The following is a 23,557-nucleotide window of genomic DNA, read 5'->3' on the forward strand; positions in this document are numbered from 1 at the left end:
GAGTTAGAACGTTATAAGAACCAACATCCCTAGATGTAACCATCAATGGACACTGTCCCGCACAGTCTGGATGTCAACATCACATTCAGCACTTGTATTAAACAGTAGTTTTTAACTCCTGATCTTTAATTGCCGTGATTAGAGTTCCCTAGTCTATCTCAGGCTGAAAAAAAATAATATTCGAGCAATTAATGTCCATTGACAGTTTCTACATCCCGCAGTCTTAAGGTGATGATACACAGGGAAACTATTGGAGCAATGTTGCCAGGCAACTGCCAATCAGGTGAGACAAAGGGCAAAGGGTTTCTTGAGTTTCTTATATGTACACAGCACATCCAGTTAAAATGCAGTGCTGTCCAGTGTTTGGCTTTTGAATGTAGATGAGGCCTCACTGTGTAAATGTAGCTGCTGGTCTGTTACTGCTTGTAGCCAGTGATTGTTATTAATTGTCTTGTGATCTTCCTCATGGCATTACGATAAAAGTGGGAGTCAAATCAATTCACAGCCAATGGACTTTATTGTCATACCATCCATATTCAAGTATGCAGTGGCACAAAAAAACGTGCATTGAACATGCACTTAATGACTGGAATGATCCTTATTGTAAGGTATTAGCCTTTAATGAAATAAAAGTTTCACATTTTAAATAAAACTTTAATTAATAATACAATTTAATTATTTGACCAATTATTTTTTTCCTGTATTTGACTATAATAAAAGTAAAAATCACTGTTCGTACGATTGTCCCATTGTGGTATAAAAATTTATGCATGCATTAAATTTGACATCCCTAGTTTGTCTATATAATGCAATGTGTATGTAAACAAGAAATAATACAGCAACATAGCAGGGTGGAATGTGGATTGAACAGGTGGACAAATGGACGCATCTGCTTAGGGCAGTGCGGTGTTGATTTTACAGTTTGGCTCATAGAGGACAGTGCGGACCACCAATAGGATCAGGAAAACACATTAAGAAAATTCCTAGTGCATTTCTGGTTCAGCAAAGCTATTATGCCGATGGACCAGAGACCATCAGGCCAACACGCTTGATTAAAAGCTCGTAGCAGCCTTTGTTTGTGCCGGTACTGTAATCAATAGAAAGAAATTGCCATCCGCTGTCAGAACAATCAAAAGGAGCCGGGCCGCGTCTGACTGTTGTCCTGTCCCTGCTGGGCTCTGAGGCTGACTGGCTCCTCCCACCTCGGGTCCCCTGATTCTCCTGGGTCTGCACTGGCTCATTAGTGCCCCTGTTTGTTCTGAGCGACCACAGGCCAACCTCTGCGCAGTGGTTTATGATGTCGAGCCTCTGGCTCTCCCCTTACTGACAGTGTGCTTGTTATTGTTGTCCCTGTAACAGCATAAGTACTGTATCTAGCACTCAATGGACTAATGTTTTAAAAAAACACTTTCTAAGTATTTTCGATATTATGTATGTTTATGTATACCTATGATACTGTACACTGTACTGTGTGTTTATATGTAATATCATACTTTTGCTTATTAATGTAACAAGATATAGAACAAAATTCTTCAACGCACCCTTCAGTTAAAACTATTACTGGTTTGAACTCAAACTAACCCGGAATTGAGAATGAAAATAAAAATAATCAAAAATGAAATGGCCGTGCGACAGGTATCACATGCAGGTGAGTGTAAGCAATACTTTTAAAAATCGATATTAGAATCCAGTGAAGAGTTATTAGATTGAGAAGCAAGGAAGGTCTTCTCTATTGCCTCTTTGTGTCGCTTTGATTTATAGGTTACCAGTTGTTGAGGTCGGTAAATAACGTTGTTTGTCTATGCGTTGTTGGATATATCGCGTGTTTCTTAGCCAAACTCCCTGTAAATCTGGCCCATCCTGTCTGTAGCGCTGTGCTGTCGTCTCAGACGAAGGAGCCTTTGCATCAGTAAAATCTGACCTCGGGAAGAACAGATTAAGCCAATTGTGCCCAATTACTCTGTTTTATTAATTGCGAAATTTGCATAGTGACAGTGTGGTCCCGGTTAACCCCCCCCCCCCCCCCCCCACCTACTCCATGTCCTGTACATTAATGAATCATCTGGCCTCAAGGGCAAGCCAATGGAGTGGGCTAGTCAACGCTGATAGGAATCAGCCATTAAGAGGCTGCCTGATTCCTGTGATTTACCCAGCATCTTCCCTGAATTTGTGAACTTTCCACAGTGGACTGACCAATGGGCCATGAATATCGAGCAGATAGATACACTCCCTGCCGTCGGTTTCAGTGGATGCCCCTCTATTGTCGTTTGGCATTGCTGTCGGCCGCTGCTATTGACAGATACCGAATGAAGAGGAGGGGGTCTTAACGCTAAGCTTTTGTTTTACGGCGTGTCGGCTAACGTGACTCGAACACGTTCACAGGTGCGCTTCACCGCCGGTGTCAGATCAGGCTTAATTGCTCCACTGATCTCCAACAGTAATTAATGCACCGGCCCGATCGGATTCCTTGGACGGTGCCACCAGGAAGATTAGCGATTCCTGCAGCAGAAAGATAAGGCAGGATGTGTGGAGAACATGCGGGATTGGCCGGTCCGAGTGTGAAGGGCAGTTAAATCAAAGAGATAGTGGCGATGCGGCCAGTCCTTTGTTTTCATTTGCAGCGGAGAAATTGTGCCTGCATTTGTCGTCTGTGTGCAACTGCGTGGTAATATCATTCAACTGAAATATCTGTTGAATGCAGTTTTTGTAATAGCCACTGAGTTTTGGGACACTGGGTAACTCGGTTAATAATGGCATTTTTCCTACGGGAATAAACTATACAAAAGCCTAAGATAGCTTCCCCCCCCCCAAGAAGTTTTGCCACATCATACAACCTTTTCATAAAGGGAAGGAGTCCAGTATAGTAGGTTGGTTGTGTCTCAGCCCCCCTCCCCCCCCCCACCCCGTGTGAGATCTAACATGGTCCTACAGTCAGTCTACAGCCATCCCAATCTAAGCTAAGTGACGTGTAATAATAATAAATTTGAGCAATAACATCTCACCTGACACCTCCAGCCCATAATGTCCAACTCGCCATCAAAATCTACTTTCTATTTTCACCAGGTAAACACCGATTTTGTAGACTCTGGGGAATTCCCAAGTCGCACACTGAGTTGTGTTTAACCGTACTGTCTCTGAGCTGATATCACCATCGTCCTGCTCACACTTAGTGGCTAACTTTGCTCAGGCTTTTTTACATTTCCTGCATTGGCTCGAACTGCTTCCAAGCAATACCGTGAGGCATGTTTCAAGTCTCCCACCAAAAACACTCTGACTGGTCTGATGCTCGACACAGGTTTTTATTGATGATCACAGAGACATGCATTGTCATGCATGTCGTGGTGTCTTCCCATCTCAGCAGGAGAAGGCTAAGATGGGATATCAATCCAGGCTACTGTCGGGTTATCTCTGAGATACATCACTCCCATTCAAAGGCAGCCATTGATTACTGGTGCTGAGACGTGCGAGCTGGACAGCCGTCGGACAGCTGAGCTCGGTAACAGTGATTGATACACGGGGTGCAGGTTATAGGATTCAGGATGACTAGATTTTTATCACCTCTTCAGTAAGAACCTTTATCTGCACCGACAGCTGCATTAGATAGAGCTACAGCCTGCTTCTTTTTGCATATTTACATTACATTTTATTTTGTTCAGCCAGTCCCAGGAGCAGTTGAGGTGAAGGGCCTTGCTCAAGGACCCAACAGTAACAGACTCAAGCAGTAGGATTTGAACCAGCAACCTTCCAGTGATGGGCACAGATCCCTAACCTACAGAACCAAAAAAAACCTGTTTGTGGCTACAGCAGTTTGCACAGTAAAAAATTAGCAGACAGTTTATTTTATGTTAGTTCCTATGGGTAAGTCGCATGTTGAATCTTGGAAGTGTTTAATCTTTCCTTTCATTCTTTAAATTGATATACTTCCATGCAGGTTTAAACATAAATAAAAAGTTGTTCATATTTATTTCCAGTATTGTGTTAATTATACTAACAAACATGTCTGATATCTGTTGGAAGGTGTGACTGTCCTGATCTGGAGAACATCCTTGTAATGCTTCAGTAATACTGCACATTACCAGCTTTTTAGAATTCATAATTTAGTGATTAATTGTCATTGTTGACACACCACAGCACACAGTGCACAACAACGAAATGTGTCCTCTGCATTTAACCCATATGTGACAATGTGACATAGCAGGGGGCAGCTAATTCAGCGCCCGGGGAGCAGTGCTTGGGGGTGGTACATTGCTCAGGGTACCTCAGTGGTGCCTTGCTGGTTGGGGATTCGAACCTGCAATCTTTCAATTACAAGTGCACGTTCCCAACCATTAAGCCACCACTGCCCTAACATGCTGTGAGTGATGAACTTACCAATAACTAAACTAGTCCATCCACCCATCATCTGTACCCACCAAGTGTTGCAGGGGTCCAGAAACTATCCTGGAGGCTACAGGCACAAGGCAGGGAACTACCCAGGATGGAGACCAACCAATCACAGGGCACACTCGCACACCATTCACACTCATACACTATTCACATTCGCACACCATTCACACTCGCACACCATTCACTCCGGTGGGCAATTTGGTAACTCCAAGTAACCTCAGCATGTCTTTGTGTTGGGGGGGGGGAAGCCGGAGTACACAGAGGAAATCCCACAACAACACGGGAAGAACATGCAAACGCCACACACACAGAACTATGGCGGAGACTCGAACCCTGGTCCCAGAGATGTACAGCAACAGTGCTAACCACTGCACCCCCGGGCCGCCCCTAAAATCTAGTGTGATGCGTGTAAATACTTAAAGTGTGGATCGAATGGACACATCAGCAATAAGTTTGCTCTTCAACCTCCATCTATCGCATGATCCACCCTCACACAAGTGGCTTAAATATAACGGTGCTCGTCGTCGGCCGTGCGATTCATACCGATCCCCTTGGAAATAAATCATTTAAAAAGCAGGACTCGAGGCTGCACACTTTAAATATTGCATTAAGAGCCATCTTGTAATTTGCACTTCACTGTTAACAACAGCAGGCAGGTAAGGCAGGCTAATGAATTATGAAGCCGTCAACCTGAAATTCGGAATTGTGCTAAGGGAACAGATGCAGCGCTTTTCACGGAGACGATTGCTGGCGAATCCCCAAAGGCGAGTCGTACGCGATCACGTGACGTGTGCAGTATGCTGACAGAGGTCCTGCCACAATTAAACAGCATGTTAAATGCATTCATGAATAAACTTACATTTAATAAACCTAAGTTTCATCATATGAATGGCAACATATGTTCCTGAAAGTGTAGCCATTATTTCTTTACATAACTATAACAATATACAATATATTCCAAATAATGAATATTTCATAATTAAAGATCCCTCACAATGTTGACTCCAGTATCTCTCAGAAGTCTTTCATGCATTTTTAAACATGTGAAGTCAGTCATCTCAGTGTTGATGGAGTGTTGATAGCCAAAGGCATAGAACGGCTCTGAATCCACCATGGAAAAATTAATCTGATGTATCTGTCAGCAAGAACTACTGATGAAAGCAGGGAGAGCAATTTATAACACACCTCTCTTAAGATGCATTCAGCTTATGAGCTGCAATAATATATAGTGTATTGTGGCGATCCTAGTGACCTCACTAGTATATAGTGTATTGTGGCGATCCTAGTGACCTCACTAGTATATAGTGTATTGTGGCGATCCTAGTGACCTCACTAGTATATAGTGTATTGTGGCGATCCTAGTGACCTCACTAGTATATAGTGTATTGTGGCGATCCTAGTGACCTCACTAGTATATAGTGTATTGTGGCGATCCTAGTGACCTCACTAGTATATAGTGTATTGTGGCGATCCTAGTGACCTCACTAGTATATAGTGTATTGTGGCGATCCCAGTGACCTCACTAATGTATAGTGTATTGTGGAGATCCTAGTGACCTCACTAAGGGGCCTGGTCCTGTTGGTGAAGCACTTAGGGTCACTTTCAGAGCTGGATAGTTCTGATACAGAAAGTAGAAGTCCAGGCCAAGGGTTTGTTTCAACCAACCAGTTGAGTTCTCTCTGACTGTGACTCTTTATGTTCAACAGGCTGGTTGAAACAAAATCTTGGTCTGGAATTTCACTTTCTGGACCTGAACTATCCAGCTCGTTGATGTGAGATACTGGGACTTAAGTTTGGCCATGAGATTCCCATCGCTCACCACACTGGTGTCATTATGGGATTAGACCTTAATATATCCAGTAGTGTGTTCTGTTCTGCTGTATGTGTCATCTTGTTTTATCAGAACCTCGAAAAGCAACATATTCTTTTATGCTGTACTGGTGCTGTGTGTTGGGAAATGGTGAACACCTGCAGGAAATGGTGAACACCTGCAGGAAATGGTGAACACCTGCAAATGGTGAACACCTGCAGGAAATGGCAGGTCTTGGTAGCCCTCACATTTTTTATGTAATGCTTTATGTAACCTAAAATGTATCTGAAGGCATTTAGGGGAATACTGAATTCTAGAAGAGGTCCTTTATTGCCATGCATAACATGAAACTGACACACAAGACTTCCTATATGCTAAAGAGTATTCCTTGAGTTAGTGAGAAGTGAAGGAATTTTGACTAAGGAACAACCGACGACTAGGTGCATCATAATGAGCAGGCATGAAGTAAACTGTCATGATAACAGATAATGGCACCACAATAAGCACAGAGATGCTCCCAGGATCCTCGCCCCAGTTATTTCATTAAGCGTTGATGGGAAGTGGCACAAATTACTAAAATTAGTCAGTTGGGTCTATCAAAATGCATTGCAAAAACTGGCTCTACTACCCAACACCAGCAGCAGGCATCAGGGACTTTAGAGCCCACATTGTTTCCTGATTGTCGGTGGTATGTTGAAAATCTTTAATGCCTGGATAGAACATGGGCGGTAAGTGCACACTTTTCATAGGTGAGCTGTCAGCCCCTGAATCAGGGCGGCAAATGCCGGATAAGGTGCTGCGTTATTCTGCAGACTTGTTAGTAGCTAGGGCACATAACGAGACAAAACGGCAAGTCAGCGTGACCCTGTCGGGACTTTCTGCTTATTTTACATGCAAGCTACATGCTCACGAGGAGGCTCGGTGTCCGCTATGATGACTAACCCGGGTTCGAAGTCTTCAGAAATCACGCTGAAAAAAATGAACATGACATTTTTGAGCTCGCCGACAGAGCTGATGCTGCCAAATACATCGTAAGTGAGGTTTCTTTAGTAACGGTTTTGTCTTGTACGCTAAGTTTTGGTTTTTTCACTTCTCTGTGACTCTGTTTTGTCTTTGTGGCCCAGACCACCACAACTTTCTTATCTCATTTTCCTGTTACAAAGCTGATAGCCAAAGAATGTGTTTTTGTTATTATGCACAGATAACTTATTGGCTCCAGGAGAACATACAGTGGTACAGTACCTCAGAACTCGAATTTAATCAGTTCAGAACTCCAGAAAGAATCCTAAAAAGTTTGAGTTGTGATCAAATTTTCCCGATAAGAAATAATGGAAAACCAATTAATTGGTTCCTAAATATGCCAATTAATTGGTTCCTACACCTAAATATGTTTTTTTTTTAGCATTTAAACACAAAATGAACCGGATAAAACAAGAAGAGCATATACTGTACTAAACACATCTAAGCACATTTATCAAAACAGTAATTTGTAAAGTAAGAAAATAAATGTATCCAAACAATGTGTCCTGCCCCGATCGTCCGCTCCTTCCGTGTGCCACGCCCCCTCATTAACCCCATGTGGAATCCCCGTGTGATCAGCTGTTTCTGGTTGTTGTCATTAGTCCTCTGTATTTAGTCTGCGTTTCAGTTTGTTTCCCCAGTATTGTATTGTCCGTCTGCGTTTTGCCTGCCTTACCTGTAATTAAACCCCGTATTCCCCGATACCCTGACATCTGCGCCTTTGTCTCCGTTCCATCCCCGCTCGGCAAAACAATATTATTATAATTAAATGTATTAGTGGTTTATTATTAATATTAAAATAATAAATAAGAAATCTTTATTTTTAAATGTATTTTATTATATAATAATAATTACTGTTACTGTCTGTCATTGTCTAAATGTATTTTTACTGTCTAAATATATGTATTCAGCTAGTGTAAACATGCACGATGCTATCACAGCGAATGCCAGGCTGAGACTGAAGCTTTACCCTTTGTTTCCGCTGAGAGACGTGCCGCATGACTCATTTCCCCGCGCGTACAACTTATCTTAGGTCGGCGTTCACAGTTTGACTTCTGGGATTCAGATCGAGTTCTAGGTATTTTTTTTCCGAACTGGTTGGTTTGACTTTTAAGAAATTCGAGTTCTAATGAGTTCAAGAACTGAGGTACCACTGTATTTGTAATGCCAGCAGATCCTTATTTGCACACATGTAGTACTGTGTGTCATTGAGGTTTCTTTCCAAACAATATTATCTTTTTTTTTTACTTTACATGTGAAGAATCGACTTTTAACAGAATGTTAATCCACTGCACTAAGTAGACCCTTTTAAGTTTCATCCTTTCTCAATTCTTTTTTCCCCTGTCTTTCTCTAAATTGCTTCTGGCCAGATCTCACCAGTATTTTCTGTTTCTTTTCCTCTTCATTGCCTGCTGATCTTGGCCTGCTGTCTTGCACGCACTCCCTCTCACTGCATGCAGCTCCCCATTCCCAGGTATAAAAAGGTAAGGCACTGTGGCCCCTCCCCTTAATTCCTGTTGGACAAACCATAATCAGTCCAGCCCACTCTCTCCCACAGTTTCCTCAAGGTTTTACTCAATAGTTCCAACATGGTTCATATGAACAATTTTGGTAATATTTAATAAATGTTTAAATATTTGTGTATAGTTTTACATCTTTTTAATTTGTCCTCTTTATTAGTTTATTACTTTATTATTACTTCATGCTTTTTACATTGGCAAACTTTGTTCAGCGCATATATTTTGTATTTAGTGTGACATTTAAAGTTGAAAACTTTACAGTTTAATTGTCCTAATATCTATGCATAAATCTAGAAAACTAAACTGAGTAAAAGTTTTCAATGAAAGAAAAAACAACCCTGAAAAGAAATCACTGTTAGATAATCAGTATTACAGCTGATAATGCTTGAATTGTAATTCAAACCATTTTCCATCCTTTGTATTGTAAGGGGCTGTGAGGTATCTATTCTCAGTATTCAAAGTGTTGGTTAGATGCTTCACAGTACTAATGCCTGCTGGGAAGAATGTCATGGCCAGTGGTCTGAGAGTGTTTGTTAAGCAAGGAAAATATACTGATAGACGCACTAAGAGATGTTCTGCGGCTGAATATCCATGAGCGTACATTAACAGCACGCTTTCGGCATAGCTGTCAAGTCTCCCGTTTTGACCGATGTATTTTACCCCTCTTTCCCGCCCTCCTCCCGTATTAACATTTTCCCGTAAATCTCCCGTATTATAATATCATTTAAAAACAATTCCTCTGCCTCTCCAAACTGAACTGTCAGTAGCCTCGCGAGAACTGCCACCTGCAGTACTCTGCAGGTCATTTACATTATTAACCAGGTCATAAATGCGGAGGTTAAAATGGCAATGCTGTGTGCCAAAAACAACATTACTTTCACCTTCTGTGACGACTTCAACAAGGATACAAATTCTGCAACAAATCTGTATAATAAGTCATTAGTGAATGCCAGAGAGCCACATGAGTGAACATGAGGAATTAAAAGAAAACGTGTAATGAAAATAAAATGTAAATGACAAGTGGTTATTGTAGATTTCTTGTACACCTGTCTTAAAATGTAAGGCATACTGCAGCTTGGTTGGGGTGGTGGGGTGGCTTGCAGTGGCTGCCGGAAAATTTCCCTTATTTTCAAATCCAAAACCTGACAGGTACTGTATGCCTTTCGGGTGTTTGCACACTTGAATCTGTGGATAAGGTCCACCACTGGCTCACAGATGTGGCGTTCAGTGCTGAGTGTTTGTTCTTTTTGTCGGCTGCACTAGCGCCAAAGAGCCTCCGTGCCCACCACAACACTCACCTGCACTGGAATTTTCTTGGAGCCTTTTTAAGTCTACCCACACTGTGTTTTGAAATGCAGTGAAATGCACTGCAGCTTCAGTTAAATTGGTCATTACAACTTAATTGGTCAAGACTATTTTCGCTCGCTGAAAAGGTCAAACAAAAGTTTCCACTTGCGAATAAATCATATTTCGATTATATACTGATTATATATTGTACTAAACATGGATTTTATTCATAAAAGATCAGTCGTGTATTTGAATATTTGCCTGGGGGGGAGGTCAAAGAACAGGCATTCAGAATGTCTGATACTGACCAAAAATCCTCATTATCAGCTGTCCATTCCCTCACGGTTCTACTTCAGACGGGTGGGATTCTCCTGATCTTCCTTCTGCTCCTGCACAAGGAACAAAGAAAAGATCACAAAGTCATGATCATCATCCTCTGGGTGAGAGTCAGACCTCACCTTAGGTCGTCCACATACACAGGTCCACCATTACGGACGGATGTTTCACTGCTCCTTCCTGGCCTTTGTAACTTTGTGACACAGGTTGGGTGTTTTATAACCTGCTGTTGAGCTACACAGTGGCTCTCATTAGACATCATAAAGTGCAAACTTTCTGACTGGGTATCAGGTGTGCTGGCTTCCGGTTTACGGCCAGTTTTGTTCATGACATCTGAAAGGATCACGTTTATTCGAAGTTTACGTTACTTGTTCCTTCTTTTGATGACCAACTTTTGCCTCGATAAAATCACAAAATTAACCCATTTTCCGACAGATGGTAGGGTGTAGGTGATATACGTTTTATTATAAGAATCTCTGGCTAGTCATCTTTTCGAAATGTAAAACTACATACTTTAAAATATCAAGTTTATATGTAGCACAAATTGAATTAATTTCACAATCCCTGAGGGATAGTTCTCGTGTTGAATCTGGGCAAACTGAGATTAGAACTGTCTCGTATTGGATTTTACCATGGTAATTATGATTAAAGCGTTTTTAAGTTGCACATGAGGCTGAATCTCTCATCCTTCTGTGCAGCTGGACGGAGAGAGAAAAATGTGGTTCATTGCGGAGAGAGTTTACCTCGGATATCCTGATTCATTCCCGAAGGAAGGAAGCACTCGCCTCCCAAAGTGGCGGCTCTGTGTAAATGGAGCACGGGGCATGAATGAGTAGGTGTACGAGGCTCGCATGATGCATCGTGCCCATCTGCCGCCGGCGCTGGCCGCTTCTCCTTCCTCCGTAATTATGATCGAGGGCCTATTCACAGAGAGCATGGCGATCAGAGAAGCGCTGGCGATGTTTGTTTTATCCACGGCGTCTCAGTGCTGGCCTCACTTCGAAATTAGTCACCATTCTCTGAAGGGGTCAGGGGTTCGAGCGCCATTGGCGTGCCGGGGCCATTACTAAGCTCTCATGCTATCTTTCTCAGACCTACGAAATATATTTGCTATTCTGCACACCCACACTTTAACCTACAGCCTCCCCTAAGAGTTAAAGAGCCGGTGTGGGTTAGGATTGAAATTAGTCTTTAATATTAAAGTGATGAGACAACATTATATAGCAGAAGGATGTTTGCTGATTAATCCTGCAGGTGTCCACAAGGAAAAAATATTTTCTAGTTATAAAAAGTTACAGTGTCTGATTCCAAGTAATCATTTGCTATTTATTCAGCTGTTTTTTTCTGTTTTTCTTCCCTATCCTCAGCACTATTAAAATAAAATGTATAGGACTGCTTTCTGCCATTTTTCAGATATATGCAGTAAACTACATTGGGCAGAATCAAGAAAATTTTTAATAAAATAAAATCACATGGATATTTCATCCGACTCTCAACAATATATAAGGAATGCCAGCATACTTAATCTAATTACTTAAATCTGAAATCTGGCTGTTGATGTACCGGTATGTCGATAAAATCCAAAATCAGGAGTTGATGCTCTTCGATTAATAGTGTAAGTTTCACAAAACCCCGAAAATAATTTTAACCAAAAATATAATCCAGGTCCTTCACGCAGCAATACACTGAAATCAGACCAAAGTACCAAAAATTGCTGCACCTTTGACAGTGAACTATGTTTTCATGTCAGAAAAGTTCATCTTTCCGGAAAAGCTAGTCAAAGGGACAGTCCACCTGGAAGAACTGAATGATCCGCGAGATTGAATGAGACGCCACAGTTGTTGTCAAAGACGGTTGAAAGCATCGGCAGGGAATCGGACTGCATTTTGATTTAAATGGACGCGACTCAAGCTGTATATTGATGGAGGCCGGATCTCTCAGCAGATCGAATAATCTTTATGAAGAGGTGAATGTCAAGAACTGAGTGAGTGCTTCCCTTTAACTTATAATGATCCTTGTGCTTCTCTTTTACATTTTCAAGGAGAGATGAGAAACAAATCCACAAAAATGAGCACTCTGCCTGATTTAATGCACCAGAGTAGAAATAAGTTAATTAAGGAGTAGAAATTTTAATTACATTAGTTGTTCCGTCAGCCATCCTCTGCGACGCGGCTCTCTTTGGCGCTGTGAAGAACCCTCATCCCACACATGGCTGAGCAAATGGGCTTAGAGCGCGACACACACTCTCAAATATCAAACAAATAAATAAATAAAATATACGGGGGACAAAGAACAAGCACCAGTGACACAACCAGCACCGGGGGGGGGTTTAGGGGGGGGGACTCAGGCCGCAGAGAGCTGGTGATGGAAGTAATTACTGGTTTGTTTGTGACTACAGCAGCCTGACGGTTTCTCTCATATTGCCACATTATTATTGGTTCCCACATCTAAAGTGACTCACGCTGATGTCTCTTAGACAGGCCTGTGGCTGTTTTATAAAGATACAGTCGGCTTCTTTTATGGAAACCCATTGTAATAGAGGCACTAAACAAGCGTCTATGCAGAAGTATTCAAGCATGCGATTAAGGGGGTTATCTACCCCTGGTATCAATGCATGATGTCATAACTTTGAGTATTAAGGAAATTTCAGGGCGTGTGGCACTCATATTGGATACGTCGTGCAGTCGAAAATTTCAATTTCTCAAGAGGCATTAGTGACACTTCGGCAAAATTAAAGTGAAAACGAGCTAGTGAAACGGAGTGCCCCAAAACCACAAAGATGATTCTCCATTGTGGTGTATTTCAATTCTGTGGCTAGACTTGTAACAATGAATGGTAATGCCTTACATTAACTGCTTCTTCATAATGCCTTTATAATGCACTCATAGAATATTCGGTGGACCTTCATAATGCATTCATTGTGCATTCATAATATATTCAGTGCACCTTCATAATGCATTCATAGAACATTCATAAGCAGCATGTAAGTATACCTTAGCATCCTAACATACCTTAACAGCTTTAAACACCGAAAACAAACATTATCGTATTATATAATGTTATTAATGTATACAAAACCTGTTAAAGTATGTTAGGATGTTGAGGTATACTTACATGCTGCTTATGAATGTTCTACGAATTCATTATGAAGGTGCACTGAATGTTCTATTAGTGCATTATGAAGCTGCAGTTAATGTAAAGTGTTACCCAGTGAATGAGTGTGGGGTTCTTAGTTTGATGGGGTTCTTAGTTTGATACTATAGATAGTACAGAATGACGGTCAGCCAGCTTGACTGTCAGATCTTGAGGATCAGACAGTTGTTAGTTGTTTAATGGAACAGCTGTAGGGTGATGCACAGGCAATCAAACTTGCGAGAAGACGATGATCCATTATTTATTGGTGTCTCTCAGTGTTAAGGTTCTAAAATGCCGAGCTAGAGAGCACCATACTGCGCACCACACTCACAGATGTGCAGCACAAACTTCTCACTGTGGGGGGTGCCGGAGCTGCCGCATCTGAGTGCCGGCCCCAACAGGGGATGCCCAGCTTCCAGTGTCCCACGTCCTCCAGGAGACCGTCAGCCTCTGAATGATTTTGACTGACATCAATACTAGTTACCTCTGAAATAAGTGAAACAGATAGTGTAAGTGTTCGAAAGGATGGTCAATTCAAAACCCATGCATCCATGCATCCATTTTCTATACCCATGTGTCCTGTGCCAGGTCGCAGGGATCCAGAGCGAAATTCAGAACCTTTACTTTTAATATCCATCCATTCATTTTCTGTATTCACTTGTCCTCCTCTGGGTCACGGGGCACACTCACGCACCAGTCACTCACTTTTAAAAATATATTTTTTAAACTCGAGACGTTTAATATACCTTTTTAGTTTTACAAACAAAACTTGAAAAATTTCACAACAACTAACCAAAACTCCATTCCAGTGTTACTTAAGACAGCCTTATTTAAAAAGTATCTCCAGGAGAGTTTTACTTATCGACTTCTGAACTTTTTTCTGTAGTGGGAATAAAATACTTCTCTTGCATCCTGCCGCACATGCACTTCTGTGCGGTTCTTCCCTTAAATTCTGCACCTCCAGTGAGCACTGCTCACAGTGGGCAACTGCTTTTTAATGTAAGACATCTACTCAATATTGTATAAACCTCGGTGCCCCCCCCCCCCCCCCAAGACACTGATCTGGATTCTGAGATGACGTTCGATCGGCCAGCAGGGATTCTTCATTACTTTTCCCAGGGGGAATCAGTATTAACACACATTTTATGTCGTGGATTAGCTTTGTTGCTTTTCCCCAACTTCCTTCGGCTGCTCTGAATTCTGTTAGTTCTGATCACCTCTCGGTGCACAGAGGGGCTCTGCAGGGGGTCCGATTTCTGCTGTGCTGTCGACTGTTACTCTGAAACCTCTGGTCATTACTCTGTGTTGAAGGGATTTTACAGTAGTAGCCAGCCAAACCCGACAGGCAGCCTTTTGAATTCTCTGCTACGTTGTATATCTAACCATTTGACCAACATGTCAAGGCACATTTGACCAAGATATGAAGAGTTTTTCATTATTATTATTTATTATTTTAAGGAGATCAGGAGTTCAGACACACAAATAGCAGAGCTGGACAGAATGACAGACTTATGTCCCGAAATATATTCCATACACTTTTATTCACTCGCTGAACTGGAAAACACCCAGTATCACCCAGTAATACAAGGCACATAATAATTGCAAGAGCGATATTTACCACCTAGTAATGCAAAGTTCAAAAGCCCTGCTAAGGGTAGATGTGATATGCAGGGTGATGTGAAAAAGGAGGAGCAGATACGCAGTGGAGGGACGTGGCTCAGTTTACCGTATCCCAGGCTGTGTAAATTGGAGGGACGTGGCTCGGTTTACCGTATCCCAGGCTGTGTAAATTGGCAGTTCCAGATCACAGGGAAGACACTGAGAGGCTGATTTTTGTTTCTCTTTGGCAAGGTGTTTTGAGGCCTCGGAGAAAGTCACTGATGATTAGTTTCTGGGGTGGAAAAAAAGAGCTTTTAGGTTTTCTCCTGACAGGCAGTCAGAAGAAGTAATTTGCCAGCAAATTTTTTTTCCACATATACAAGGGAGCTCTGAAGGTGATGACTGAGCCCCCTTTCTGTATGGTAGCACTACAGCGATATGATATGCATTTCCTGCATGGTGTCAGTCTTATTTTATGCTAATAACTGTAACTTTAACTTTTGAAGATGGTTAACGATGTTTTATATTCATATATTTTTAATGCATCCATAACAACTCTGTTGTGAAAGGCACAATTTAAAAAAAATTTTATTGAATAATTACAAACCTGTGTGTGTGTGTGTGTGTGGATTATGTTTATATTACATTGTGGGGACCAAATGCCCCCCACAATGTGATAAAAACTTTTGGTTTTGATGCTGTGGGGATCATTTTCAGGTCCCCACAAAGATCTGTGCATGCAATCAAAAAAGTAAAAATGCCAAAAGTGTTTGGTTTTTAATGGTGTGTCCCGGAGAGTAAATTACTGAGTCCTGAAACCACAGTTACCGAAACTACTGTACAAGTTTTAGGCAGTCAAAGAAAATGTTTCAAGCTATTTATCTGGGTACTGAGTGTATATATTCTCAGTATGAAGATCACAAGAACACTTAGAGCATTTGAAAATTAAGAGTAACAAAACACAAACTAACAAGAATTTCTTTCATTCTCCAAAATTTTCAGATGAACAAGGCTTCAGTTCACACTCCTCAGCAGCACTCCAGCCGTTCCATGTATCTGTTACATTTCAGCATCAGCTCACTTAATTCATTAATTTAATTAATTGTAAAAAGTCAATGAGGTATTGATTAACCAAACAAGGCGTGCTGGTGGTTGAAGCAAAAAATACAAGAGTGTATTAGAAGGTTGCTGTAAATACAGGGGTGACTTTAGGAGAGGTTTGAAGGGGCTAAGCTGACACACTTTGACAGACATAATATCATAGTTTGACAGCAACATGAAGATCATTCAAACATCATTTTCTCTCACTACCTAAAACTTTTGCACAGTATCATGTGGGCATGTGTGTGCACATATCCTCCTGAGACGAGACCCACCCATTCATTTATGTCCATTGCAGTGGACATGTTGTTTTTGCATCTTTTCACTGATGTAAGGAAACATATTTATTCCTGTTGTTCACTAAAGAGGACATGCTGTGAAATTAAAAATAAAAATAAATTTGAAAAAATCTAAATTGTAAGATGTCTTATTTCTTCCAAAGACAAATAACCTAAAATTGAAGGACACTTATTTCCTTGGGTTTCAGGAGGATATACAAATATACAGTACATATGCATTATATACAGTGGTACCTCGGTTCTCAAACTCACTAGAACTCGAATTTCTTGAAAGTCGAACAAACCAGTTTGACCTACAACTCGATCTGAATATCAGAAGTCGAACCGTGAATGCTGACCTAATATAAATTGTACGCGACAGGAAATGAGTCATACTACAATGCAATTCTTACTTGAATGCCTTCTTCACAGACTGGACGATTAACCAAATAAAGCAGCGCAACATTACAGTAACTAACAATAAATAAACCACTTACTTACGTGTACTATTAGAGCATTTATGTCATTTATTTAAACTTTATTTTACCAGGTAAATTAACTGAAATCCAGTTCTCACTGCTTTACGTGATATTCGGGAGAAATAGCAGATTACGCATCGGAACTGCCTGGGATACAAACGTCATGCATGTAACTAAACTCTTCAGCCAATAAGGGCAAAGGTGTGTCGTCACGGAGGCGATTCCAGTTTGTGCAGCCGGGTGAGAGGTCGCAATGCATTGAACTGTAATGCATTGCGTCAGGATCAGAATGTGTTGCTTTAAGCCAGCGCTGTAAGCAAGTCGAACGCACCCAATGACCGGACTGGGGAAACAAACTGAAACGCGGACTTAATACAGAGGACTAATGACAACAACCAGAAACAGCTGATCACATGGGGATCCCACACGAGGTTAACGAGGGGGCGTGGCACACGGAAGGAGCGGACGATCGGGGCAGGACAGGGGTAATGATGGGATAAGATCTTTATCGTTTTGGAAGCCATTAAGAAAAAAAATGCTCTTCTTGTTTTATCCTGTTCATTTTGTGTTTAAATGCTAAAAAAAAAAAAAAAAAACATATTTAGGTGTAATTTTGGAGGGCCGGGAACCAATTAATTGGTTTTACATTATTTCTTATGGGAAAAATTCGATCAGAACTTGAACTTTTTAGGATTCGATCCAGAGTACAGAACGGATTAAGTTCGAGAACCGAGGTACCACTGTATATTGTTTGTTTGTTTTGGTAGGCTTATATATCCATCCTGAAATTAATAGAAAGGGAGAAAGACATGTTTTTATCCAGCATTTTGTTGAAAATATTGATTAAACAAGTGATTTATGGACATCTTATACTCCTGATAAATAAAGGCCATGGAGATAGCCTTGTATATAACCACCCAATGAGGTATTCATGTAGGTCTGTCCAGGCCAAAGAAATTCTCAATGGGAATACGAACAGGAACAGTGTTTTGCCATCAACAGAAGGGAATGATTCAGCTTATTGGACCACTTTGTGCTGACAGAAGACACCAGATGAAACATCCAGGCTAAGATTTGGCTGGGATGTTATATGAGCAGTAAAAAGCGAGGTAGTTCTGAAGTAGTAATGCCATGTCATAGCTTATGTATAACTTCCATTTTAATGATGCTTATCGGATGGTGTAGGACTTCCAGTGGTAACTGCATAGACACTGGCTACTGCACGCTGGCCTCCATGTTAGACAATGCTACTGTAATTTGTAGAGTTCTACCTGATTATTCTAGAACTCCTTCCCCGTTTTCTCTATCTTCCTTTCCACAAAGTGTTTCTGTGAGCCCACTCCCAGTTCTAGTACCAGTGATTCCCAACTGGTACTAATTAACGTCTGCTGATGTGTTCAGCATAGTACTCAACACAAAGTTTCTGGTTTTTATGATTGATTTAATCATTTCTGACAAATTCAGTGAGTCACTGCATTTCTTCTTTGTTTTTCATTACAGCCCTTTTGCTTAATCGTGTTGCCATTTACACAAAGGTACATGACACATTTGTTTTTATTGCCAACCTGATGTTTGGGATCCAAAGACTACCTTTAATGTAGTAAATCCTTATCATTTGTTGCATTACTCTTTTTTAAACAGTATTTTACAAATTCTGACTGATGTGACACAGGTACAGATATGTAAGTTCCTCAGGGAGGCAGCCACATTATTATAGTATAAATACATACCAGTCACTCTTTTCCAGGTCATATGAATCAAAGTAATGTATCATAATCAATAAGAATATTTTGAGAAATTCAGTACCAGTCTAAAGTCTGGACTTACCTACTGAAAATCATTTGTTTTTCAACAAAATAACGAGCCTAAGCTCACCTTGAGGTCATGACAGTGCTGTATTATCTTGTGAACAAGGAAAGAGATGGAGTGCTGTGACAGATGACCTGGCCCCCACAATCCCCCCCTAACCTAAACCCTATAGTGCTGGTTTGGGATAAGTTGGATCAGAGAGTAAGAGTAAGGTAGCCGACTGGTGCCCAGACCTTCTGGAAACTCCTTCAGGACTGTTGGAGAAGCATTGCAGGTGGCTACATCTGGAAGCTGGCTCAGAGAATGCCAAGAGTCTGCAGCGCTGACATCAAAGCTAAAGAGGGCTGTTTTGTGGAGTGTAAATATTTGACATGTATCACTTCATTTCCTCAAGGCCTTTTACTATAAAGTGAATAACAAAGCTAAAATACAGAAACATGCATTAAAATGTAGGTGCGTCCTGAACTTTAAGTATCTAACCTATGTAGAAATTTGAAGATCGGCCTCAGTTGTGGTGACTGAGAACATCAGTTGTAGCTTAATTACTTATGTGATACTCTGACACTGAGGTGACGGAATGGGACACTTGATGTCAAGTCAGAGTCCCTATTCTCAAGCCAGACATATTGGATTTATTAATTACATTATGTGGATAATGGGATGAGGAGATGATTTCATCACGTAAAGGCTTATACCTTTTCCATGTTCTGTATCCAACAGGGACTCAAACCAATGGATCACAATGGGCTATCGGATCCTTACGTTAAGGTGCATCTGCTGCCTGGAGCCAGTAAGGTACGTAGGCCTTAGATGGGCCCTGAGAAAGCACAGAAAGAGGATTCCACCCTTTAGCTCAGCCAGATATCATATCTGCAGAAAATGCTAAATAATAAAATAGAAATACTGGGCATCCTCTAGAGCTGCCATGTATCTATATCAAGGTCAAGGCTTGTTAGCTTAGATGAATGTTTCCCAACCCGGTCCTCAGGGACCCGAGGCAGCCCATGTTTTTGCTCCCTCCCAGCTCCCAGTGGGGGAGCAAAATGTAGACTGTCTGGTAGGGAGCTGGGAGGGAGCAAAAACATGGACCGTCTGTGAGTCCCCAAGGACCAGATTGGGAAACACTGGTTTAGAGAATGCCTGTAAATGCTTATATATTTAAACTTTATAATAACAAACATTATATAACAATAAAAAAACATTAAAGTCGTATAATCATATGATATTTGTTATTAATGTATATTAAAGCTGTTAAGGTTTGTTAGGATGTTACAGCATACTTACAAGCCGCTTATGAATGTTCTATGAATGCATTATGAAGGTGTATTAAATGTTCTATGAATGAATTATAAAAGCATTATGAAGATGCAGTTAATGTAAGGCACTTATCTTTAGGGCAGTATCCCTCTTATGTTTTTTGACCAATGAGGTCACTTTCAAGTGGACAACTTCACAATAACATAAATATCATAATCCTATTACTTATTGAAAAGCTATGAAAGAAATAGAAATATAATAGAATAGAAAGCCTTTTATTGTCATTGTGCTGGAGCACAGATGCTACTTCTGCTACTTGTACTACGGATGCTGAATGGGGGAAAAAAATGTAATTACTTTATAAATATGAATATATAAATATAAATGTATCGTGTATCACTCTCACATCAAAAATCATGCATGATTGTGGTCAAGGACCTAGAGCATTTTTTATTAAAATATTTATACCATTTTAGTAATAAATACACTACCGTGCCCAGTGACAGCATACTGATTATACTTATTAAAATCATTACATGCCTCATTTTGAGTCATTTTTCTTGTTGAGTAATGTTTGGCTAAGAAGGTTTTGTGTAAAAATATCAAAATAATCCACACAGTTAACTGCAGTGCTCCAGATGCCATTGGTGTAGAACTCGTGTATGTGCCTTTAATTACAAAGTATCCCTGCTTTGATCATTTAATGTGTATTTTTTATGAGTTGCCTTCTGATAGTCATACAAATTAAGGTGGAATGTAAGTTCTTTTACTCTTGATAGATAGACAGACAGACAGACATAAAGTCCAATACAGTAAAATCCCGTTATAGTGTACTCGTTTATAACGGAATATCGTCTATAACGGACGAGGTCCGCTGGTCCCGGCCGCGCGCCTTTAAGAACATGCAGAAAAAGCATCGGATATAGCGGACTCGCATATAACGGAATTTCGCTTATAATGGACAATCAATTTGTTCCCCAGAGCCGCTTTTAGCTGTAGTTTTGTTCGGCTATAACGGACATGCAGGCTCCGCCTACAAGGCGCGTGGCGTGCCGGTGATGTCCAGCGCAGATACGTAGTCAGGATTATTAATAGTCACGCATCTGGTCAGGTAAAGTTGGATTACTACATGTACAATATAATAATCTATACCACAAGTGTGTCTGCTGGGGTGTGGCATGAGTAAATGGTGTCCTGTAGTTGTGTTCTGGGCAAACAGCAATTCTATATAACGGACTGTTTTGCCAGGTCCCTTGAAGTCTGTTATAACGGGATTTTACTGTATTACAATCATGAAACGAAAGACAAGCAAGATACGAAAAATGTTTACAGTATACATATGAAAATTCATTACTTACATACATATATTGAAATGTGTTCAGTTTGTTGTGTATATTTAAAAATGTCAAATCTATTTTACTATATTCCAGTAGCAGCAGTAATGTGATTGTTTCAGAAATGAAAGCTTTTTTTATTTTCAGAATGGTTACAGTACATCAAAACCATCATCACAAGCTGGCTATGACTTTGATCCCAGGTTTGATCCCAGAGGGACCCCATACTGTGCATACAGATGCGCAGAAATAAATACGCAAAAAACCCCAAAAACAGCAGGTCACGCTCCCCTTTGCTCACCCTCGATTCATTCACCCGCAGGCGAACAAACTGCGCACCAAGACACTGCGCAACACCCTCAACCCCGTGTGGAGCGAAACGCTGACGTACTACGGCATCACCGACGAGGATATGGTGCGCAAAACGCTCAGGTAGTGCAGCCAGTCGCTTTCGCTGTAACAATCACATGTCGCGCGCGCGCGCGCGTGTGTGTGTGTGTATGTGTGTGTGTGGGTGGAGCCAGATTAAGCCTATTAAGTGGCAACAGCATGCCAGACGTCAGGTCAGAAAGAAACAGATCTGCTCAAGAATTGCACCTAACTCTGGGAATATGTTACATAGGCTGCTCAGTGAGTGCTATATTAAAAGTACAATACACAGTCATATTAAAGATATCAAATATTAAATTGCATTAACTTGTTACAAGACATTTGTGAATGAGACCAGGGGTGGTCACTCTGTTCGATATTACAAATGCTTATATGTTTAATCCAGGCCAGGTCCTGTGATTGGGGATAGGTTCCAGGCAACGTGGGAATTTGTGCTGGATTGGATTGATGGATGGATGGATGGATGTAGCTATTGTCATTGCCTCTGCATGTCTTTGTGGATTGTTGGATGGATGGATGGAGATATTACCATTACCTCTCTGTGTGTCTTTGTACAGAATAACCAATCAGAATACTCCTTTCTAAGAATGTTATTAAAGATTAATGGAATCTGATTCTTATAAATTCTGTCCAGGTCTTAGTGAATGATTTTTTTTGACTGCCTGACCGCATAGTGTGAACACACTAAGCACCAGTGATTTTTATAACCTCAAGGGCCTGGGTTGGAATTGGAAAGCTGTCGATCTTCAAAATCTGTCTCGTAGGACCGAGCAGTCGCTCAGCTCGGCCACAGTGTCGTACAGCCTGTGCTGTAGCCTGTGTTTGCACCGCTGTTCATCCTCATTACAGCACAGAGGTTATGCGGTTATCAGGTTAAAAACATTAAAGCAGATAAGCCTTTTGGCCCCGTGAATGTCAGTTATTTTATTTTTTTTTGCTGCCCTTTGGCTCTTTATTAAAATGCAGTGATGAATACGAAAGGCTCCGTGAATCACCGAAAGCAAGAGTCAGTTAGAGCTGTCTGCAATTGGCTGGTGTGAATCAATATAATAGCAGAAGACATCTCAAGTCATTAAGCAGCTGATGGAGCCTCATTTTCCTGCCCTTAGTAAAAGGTCTGCATTTTTTTTTAATTTAGCTCCCAATATAAATGTCTTGTCTTCTCATTAATCGAATGCCATTGTGCCTGGAAGAAGCCCTTTGCATTACGTGCTGCTCACCGGCACGGATGACTGAGACAGCAGCGGCAGGTAAATAGCCGTCTGTCTAACTGACAGTCATGCATATTTGCATGTCAAGTAGGCAGTGACCCCCACCTGCCGGAAGGACACGCTTCACAGATTCATGCGGGATACTCCGGGCTCAGGAGAGATCAGACCAAAGGAAACTGATTTTGCATCAGGATCGTATCCCACAAATGTCCAGTAGCTCTTTATCCTGTTTAGTTGGTTGTGAACTTCATGGGATTTTTATGTAAAATCCAATAACAGTAACCTTTGAGTTTTGGCAGCAAAGTCCAGAACTCAGGGGATGTAATTGTTTGGGAAAAGATAGAGACCCTTTATAGCAAGCAATTTCCTGAATGACATGTTACTCCCTTCACTACTGCCAGTTTGTACCACCTGAGCACGGCTGCAGTAACAAGTCTGTCCTCACTGGCTTCTGTTAGGGCATGAGTAGATGGATGAGACCTGACTGGCGATCTGCTACAGTACAAGCCAGACTGAGGCAGAGGCCTGCCCTGCCTCACTGCCTCCAAAATGCAAAAGTAATGACGATTCTTCACAGAGAAAACTAACAATTAATGAAATGTATG

At 41.1% G+C, this 23,557-nt stretch overlaps 1 protein-coding gene across 6 annotated transcripts in view; it reads left to right on the forward strand.

Annotated features, from left to right (window-relative positions):
- Window positions 1-23,557, forward strand: part of doc2b (double C2-like domains, beta) — a 209,524-nt gene that overhangs the window by 159,186 nt on the left and 26,781 nt on the right. For all 6 annotated transcript variants that reach the window (XM_072701925.1, XM_072701923.1, XM_072701926.1 and 3 more), the window contains 2 exons: window positions 19,481-19,555; window positions 21,674-21,783. In XM_072701925.1, the coding sequence (XP_072558026.1) occupies window positions 19,481-19,555; window positions 21,674-21,783 (185 nt within the window). The remainder of the gene's footprint in view (window positions 1-19,480; window positions 19,556-21,673; window positions 21,784-23,557) is intronic.

Source organism: Paramormyrops kingsleyae, chromosome 18 (genome assembly GCF_048594095.1).
Source record: "Paramormyrops kingsleyae isolate MSU_618 chromosome 18, PKINGS_0.4, whole genome shotgun sequence".
NCBI lineage: Eukaryota > Metazoa > Chordata > Actinopteri > Osteoglossiformes > Mormyridae > Paramormyrops > Paramormyrops kingsleyae.